General features: G+C 40.6%; 1 protein-coding gene across 1 annotated transcript; it reads left to right on the top strand.

Moving 5' to 3' along the window:
- The first annotated feature begins 2,801 nt into the window (after nt 1-2,801).
- Nucleotides 2,802-6,375, top strand: LOC137199473 (actin, alpha cardiac muscle). Its single transcript, XM_067613797.1, has 9 exons — nt 2,802-2,956; nt 4,060-4,210; nt 4,329-4,457; nt 4,659-4,769; nt 4,860-4,944; nt 5,301-5,462; nt 5,555-5,746; nt 5,856-6,037; nt 6,131-6,375. Exons 2-9 carry the CDS (start codon nt 4,082-4,084, stop codon nt 6,272-6,274), a joined length of 1,134 nt encoding a protein of 377 aa, XP_067469898.1. The 5' UTR covers nt 2,802-2,956; nt 4,060-4,081; the 3' UTR covers nt 6,275-6,375.
- Nucleotides 6,376-7,172: the final 797 nt, after the last annotated feature.

Here is a 7,172-nt window from a genome sequence, read left to right as displayed (position 1 = left end):
AGATTTGACACAATGGATAATATAAGCTTTTAAAATACAACACATTGTTAAAGATAAAACGATGATGGTTTCCAACCTTTTTGGCTTTTGACGTCTTACAAAAAGCAGTGTGTAGTTGGGGTCACATTTCAGATGTCTATGAGTTGTTCACAGCTCCACCAAATTGTGACTTTTCCCTCTAAACTTCTCACATGATTTCATTTCAATAAATGTTCAAATGATCCAATATTTCACCAAAATTCAAAGATTAGAGAAAAAGTCCAAAAACTGAAAACAGATTTGTGTATCAGAACATTGTTTTTTCTTCTTTTCTCTCCCATTAATCATCTCACGACCCCTCAGATATATCTGGTGACCCTTTGGAGGGGTCAGATCCCTAGGTTGGGAACCACTAGACTAAACTAGCTGACTGTATAAAGTAGTCGAAACTAGCTCCACCTCCAGCAGCTACAACAGTAACATGCTGCTTACACACTGATGCTTCAGTATTAATAATCTAATGATGTCATATATAATATCAGTCAGAGGGATGAAACGAGTACTTTACTTAACTACATCAAGCTGATAATACTTATGTACTTTTACTTAAGTAGGATTTTTCATGCAGGACCTTTACTTGCAATGGAGTATTTTTACATTGCTGTATTGGTACTTTTACTTAAATAAAGGATCTGAATACTTCTTCCACCACTGACCATAACACAACATATTACTTGAGTAAATACATTAAAGTATTGTTTGTAAAATGTACTTGAATTATAAAAGGTAAAAGTCCTTCGTTATACTATTATATATCATATTATTTCATTATTACTACTAATATATTCATATAAAAGTAGCATTAGTAAACTGACACAGATGTTAAGTCAGGCTTAAAATGCAACATGATGTAGTGAAAGACACTACCTCTGTGACCACTTCTGTGTGCGTGTGTGTGTGCGTGTGTGTGTGTGTGTGTGTGTGTGTGTGTGTGTGTGTGTGTGTGTGTGTGTGTGTGTGTGTGTGTGTGTGTGTGTGTGTGTGTGTGTGCTTGGGATGACGGGAGTCACTAGGAACTGCTGCAGGACTTAGGTGAGCGTGCTAGATAAAGATTTTCAATAACTTGTGTAGGAAGTGACTGCTGACTTAAAAGCAGTAATGTTATGGACTTTAGGATATCAGAGTGGATAACACATATTAGACATACTGCAATATTAAATCAGACGTCTCAGTTGTATAACAGTGAGAAAACAGATGTATAGAAATTATGTTCCAAAAATGTGTTTTGTGGATTTTATTATAAAACCTTTCAATCTGTTATTAATTTATAATCTCCAAGCCTAAAACAAGATAACCCTGAGGACATTTTGAGGGGTATATAGGCTGAGTAGTACTCCATAACTAGTAAATTGGCCTTTATGTGTCAAATTGGTAGAAGTTACCTTTAATACTCTGTTACATTTTTTATCTAGAAAGCTTCAGAATTTAATAGTGAACACTATCTCTCACTGTTGCTTGAAAAAAAGCTTGATCATGAATCACACCTCCCTTTCTCATGTATCAAAACAAAACTAATCCAATCTATTAAAGTCTTCTTTGTCATCCAAATAGCTATGCGATGCTTCAGCTGCATCCAGCTCCTATCTGTGGAGAGGAAATACAGCTATAAATAAGAGGCTCTATCTAGCGGGGCTGGAGCCGAAGAATGCTCTCACATACCTCCAGCTGTGATATAACCTCACAGAACTGCCGTTTTACATCAGTCTTCCTTACTTGACAACCTGAATCAAAATATTTCCTTTATGGGCCAAGTAAAAAAACTTCACGAATGGTGTTCCCTGAGACCAGACCATATATGATATTTTCTTTGGGAAACGTGTTGTATGAATGAATAATAACTTGAATGTCCCTGCTGAGGTGAAAGTATTACCTCATAAGGTACAGTGTACATCAAGTAAAATATATGGTAAAGTGGGTGGCACAAATATGGAGCTCCTCTTTGCAAGCCAGTGACTCAGTAACCTCAGTGGCTGCTCATTACTGACTCCGTTTCTCACCATAACCCTACAAGGAGACAGCTGGGCCAATCAGGACAGAGCACTGACGCTGACAGGCCACTCAGAAAGCCAGATCAGAGACAGATCCCGGCTGGTATTACCATCAGCTGTTCCACACGTTGAGGAGGCTCAGTGCGCAAACCAGCAGCGTGGTTCACAGACATATACAAGGTTTTCATCTCCTTAACAAGACACCAGCGTCGCTGTCTTGACTGTGTCATCATAGTGGGCCTCCTAGGTGGCTGTGTGTGTAGTGAAGGGATATGAGAGGCGTGTCCCTACTTGCTGTAAAGTAGCACTTTATGGATCAGAATAACTGAAAATACAGTATTTTAAAACACTGGTTACATGATATTCTCACTAAGTCTTGGTTTTGATATGCATGTATAATTTCAGGACTATAAAGAAATTAACACATGCACGTACGCTGAAGGTATATTATATACATTTCATAAAATTCATGAAATATACACACATATTTGAAATGCAGATTACTCTTGTGTATGTTATTTTCAGAAATTGTTTTAATATATATGTTATATTAGTACATTAAATAATAAAATAAATGATCAGAATGGACACTTGAATGGATGCTTGATCTGATAAGGTCCCCCTCCTTCCTTTTTTGTTCAGACCTACCACAAGTACACCATAATGATATCTTTATGAACTTTTTATTCCCTACCAACATTTAATTTAAAGCCTGTCAGTCAAATGATTTCATTATAAAGCAGTCTCATCCTTCTATGTAAAACACACTTTCCTCGGGTTGTTGATTTTAGCTGGCAGCTCTTATTTGGACTTGTGTGAACTCTTAGCCCCACCCCTGGTCCCCAGACCTAGCCTGGGTCTTATTTAAGGGGCTCCTCTCACCCTCAGCCTTTGTCCCAGTGGAAGCATCCGTATACAAGTGCACCTTGGTGAGTACATTTCACATGCTTGTTTCATTGAGGAAATCTGTGTCATTTGTGTTATTAGCTTTATGAAGTCCAGTAGTTGTACTTTGAGCTGATGATACTTAGAGCATTAAATGGATGATGTGACTTCAGCTAAGTAATGGTTTTCACCATAAATGGAAGTTTATCCTGGATGGATTGTCTTGAGATGCAGAAATTAACACTGTAATAAGATAATGAGATGCGAGAAATATGGAAAGTTTTGTGGGAAAGCAAAGATAAGACTGTATACTTTCTCATTCAAGTGAATGGGAAGGTGTGTCCAAACTTTTGACTGGTACTGTATATCTCTAATTTACTATATGGATGTATTACTGTACTTGGAATAGTGCACATAAGTTGTGAAGAGGTTTGCCAAATGTACTTATGCTACAATGAATGAAGTTAATTGGAAGCAGGGGCATGGAGCCATGTAGTAAAACAAAAGTGTCACAGGGTGGTGATAGATAGGTGCTGGCCTGGCTCTGACTGAGACTAGCTCTCACAGACCTGAAATAGCAGGAGATCCAAGTGTCACTTGTTTCACCCTGTTAAGCACAGCGGGGGTGCTCAGCTGAAAATAGATCGCAGGTCTCTCTGTTATGCCCCTTTTTGGTGCTACCTTAGTAGCTATGATGTCCCAGGAACAATCATAGCTGTAGAGATATGGTATCAGTAGTTGTACAACAAAGTTAGGACCAAAATAGCATCCAAAGGCATGTCTAATTAGTACTCTTGATAGCACCCATTGAGGTGGGTTGTATTAGTGTTTGCAAGTGATAATAACTATAGAACAGTTATGAGATAGTGCTGACAGGTCTACAAAGTCACACTGGAAGACACCTAATACATATATCAATCATACGAGTGATTGATTTATCATATCATAGACTTTCTAGATATAGCAGGTCGAGTCACTTCATCACATCATCAACCTCTTCAGTGATAAAGTGCCTGTGATTGTTCAATTATAGCAGGCCTTCATGCTATGCATCCTATGACAGGCAGTTTAGACAGCTGCCCCTAACACCCTGCCTAATCCTTCTCTCCTCCTTGTGCTTCCACACTGCCACTCCCACAAATTTTAGACCACCCCAGTAAAGCCTAATCATGTGTGACGACGATGAGACTACCGCCCTCGTGTGCGACAACGGCTCTGGCTTGGTCAAGGCTGGATTTGCCGGAGATGACGCTCCCCGTGCTGTCTTCCCCTCCATTGTTGGAAGGCCCCGCCACCAGGTACGCTTTAATTTGTCCACCATTGGTGCCCATTAAATATTATCTTGTGTGATAAGAGTTAAAAATTAAGAGTACCTTATTCCTATGTCTTATATTCCTCTCATGCTTCCTCTCTCAGGGTGTGATGGTGGGTATGGGTCAGAAGGACAGCTATGTAGGTGATGAGGCCCAGAGCAAGAGGGGTATCCTGACCCTGAAGTACCCCATCGAGCATGGCATCATCACCAACTGGGATGATATGGAGAAGGTGTGTGTGTGTTGACAGTGTTGACTCATTTACAACATTCATGGCAGCTGACCTACCACACCCTTGAGAATTCACAGGCTTGACACCATCATAAAAAGCTGCCTGTTTTTAGAATTGGTGCTTTATTTAGAACACCTTCTTGTTGTTTATTCAGCCAAGACTTGTCTCAGCCCTAACATCAGCTGTTCTTTTTCCCATCAGATCTGGCACCACACCTTTTACAATGAGCTGCGTGTGGCCCCCGAGGAGCACCCCACCCTGCTCACTGAAGCCCCCCTGAACCCTAAAGCCAACAGGGAGAAGATGACCCAGGTACTTTATAGTCACTGCTCTCCACCAGGTGTTTTAGTTGTTTTTGGTTTGAAAAAAAATCTTTGACATTCTGCCCACTTTTTCTTGCAGATCATGTTTGAGACCTTCAACGTTCCTGCCATGTATGTGGCCATTCAGGCTGTGCTGTCCCTGTACGCCTCTGGCCGTACCACTGGTTAGTACACTGCGGCTTTGTAACATGAACTTGATTTAGTCTGCAATTAGTTATGCAATGGCCTACCTAAAATTGTGCAGATCCAGTACTTACGTATGAAACTGAAGTGCGAGGGAGAAACACTGTTGTATATTCACACTCTAAGGGTGTGTGTCATCTGTAAAGATTCTTGTCTTGTTGTCAAGGAGAGGTGTTAATCTCTCTCAGGCAGGGTGTGTGCCCCGTGATGTTAGCAGCATTATATAGCTCATTATGTGACACATACTTGAAGAGGGCAGATTTTTATTTGGCTGCCAATACTCCCCTTCACAGGCATGTATAGCTGACTAATTGCAGGTCTTTTCTGCTCGCTAAAGGTATCGTGCTGGACTCTGGTGATGGTGTGACCCACAATGTGCCCATCTATGAGGGTTACGCACTGCCACACGCCATCATGCGTCTGGATCTGGCCGGTCGTGACCTGACCGACTACCTGATGAAGATCCTGACTGAGCGTGGCTACTCTTTCGTCACAACTGGTAAATCTATGTCATCATGGTTAATTAGTTTAATTTGTGTATGAGAGGTGCACTAGCGTTGTTTAACAATACTTGAACTTTCTGCTCCTCAGCTGAGCGTGAGATTGTGCGTGACATCAAGGAAAAGCTGTGCTATGTGGCTCTTGACTTTGAGAATGAGATGGCCACCGCTGCTTCTTCTTCCTCCCTGGAAAAGAGCTATGAGCTGCCCGATGGTCAGGTTATCACCATTGGTAACGAGCGTTTCCGTTGCCCAGAGACCCTGTTCCAGCCCTCTTTCATTGGTGAGTCATGCTCATCACTTTGTCAGCATGTTGCATTTGTTTTTTGGAGAATGTAAGACATCCAGTATTTTGTCTCTGTTACAAAACTTTTGTGCTTGTCGCGTTCCAGGCATGGAGTCTGCTGGTATCCATGAGACCGCCTACAACAGCATCATGAAATGTGATATTGACATCCGTAAGGACCTTTATGCCAACAATGTGCTGTCTGGCGGTACCACCATGTACCCTGGTATTGCTGACCGTATGCAGAAAGAGATTACAGCTCTGGCCCCAAGCACCATGAAGATCAAGGTGAGAGAACTGCAAAGGTTTTTAATTTTCAATTTGACTGGCAAAGTGACTAAACACTCAATAAAACTTGAATGTTGTTTATTCTCTGCCTAGATCATTGCTCCACCTGAGAGGAAGTACTCCGTCTGGATCGGTGGCTCCATCCTGGCTTCCTTGTCCACCTTCCAGCAGATGTGGATCAGCAAGCAGGAATACGATGAGGCCGGCCCCTCCATTGTCCACAGGAAATGCTTCTAAACACACAACCAACCTCCTTTGTCCATGCATTTGTACGTTGTTGTCTCCTGTATATATATGTTTATGTTCTGTTGTAATAAAGATAAGCCCTTGTGAGAGTATCTGTTGTACTGTGTTATTAAAGAATTTGCAGTGTGAGTAGGAAAAAATGGGGCATTTGAGCTGTACCTGGAAGTGATAATGCAAGGACCTGCTCCAAGAAGAAACTTCATAAGCTGGGAAAATTTTGTTGAGTAAACCCAGAACAAAAGATTAAAGTGGAGAAACGTGATTAGTGCAAGACAACAGTATCATTTTCAACCCCCATCCATTGGTTTCAGACATGTACAGTCCATGAAACAGTTGTTACAATCAACATAAAAAATGTTATGTTGCATGTTATTGTTATTCAGAAATAACATCACTGTAAAACATGCAATACTTAATGCAACTGATAAACATTCAACAAGAAGTCATTGCTTTAATCAAAAATTAAGCTAGTGTGCCAGAAAATAGATGTTGGTAGTCTCTTGTGTGTAGATATTGCCAGTTTTCAAAACTCACCCAGAGAGAAAAAGTTCTTTTCCACTGGTAGATTTCCTTAAACGTTCCTGTGGTCCTGTGGCTTACAGCAATGCAAATACACAGCATATTGAGGCACACTGTCATTAAGTATATCAGACCATGACAGTATAATATGTGCATATGCCACAGAGCCTGTGTATCATGTAAATCTGACTTTGCATTACATGTAATACATATCTTAAAGGATGATCAAGAATTTGCAGAAACAGTAATGGGACTTTCACGTAATGGTTGAAGACAGAAGTTTAAACAAAAACTGAACAAATAAGTCCATTTTCTTAATTTCCCCGTTCTCTAAGGTGCTAAAGATCACAACAAATAAAGATAGATAGAT

The sequence above is a fragment of the Thunnus thynnus genome, chromosome 16 (assembly GCF_963924715.1).
Source record: "Thunnus thynnus chromosome 16, fThuThy2.1, whole genome shotgun sequence".
NCBI classification, from domain to species: domain Eukaryota; kingdom Metazoa; phylum Chordata; class Actinopteri; order Scombriformes; family Scombridae; genus Thunnus; species Thunnus thynnus.
The sequence above is the reverse complement of the archived record's forward strand: the minus strand, read 5'-3'. Positions and strand labels throughout refer to the sequence as shown.

Coding starts and splice junctions, on each gene's coding strand:
- LOC137199473 (XM_067613797.1), top strand. CDS start 4,082: ATGTGTGACGACGATGAGACTACCGCCCTCGTGTGCGACAACGGCTCT. Junction 4,458..4,658: donor ACTGGGATGATATGGAGAAG/GTGTGTGTGTGT, acceptor TTTTCCCATCAG/ATCTGGCACCACACCTTTTA. Junction 4,945..5,300: donor CGCCTCTGGCCGTACCACTG/GTTAGTACACTG, acceptor TGCTCGCTAAAG/GTATCGTGCTGGACTCTGGT.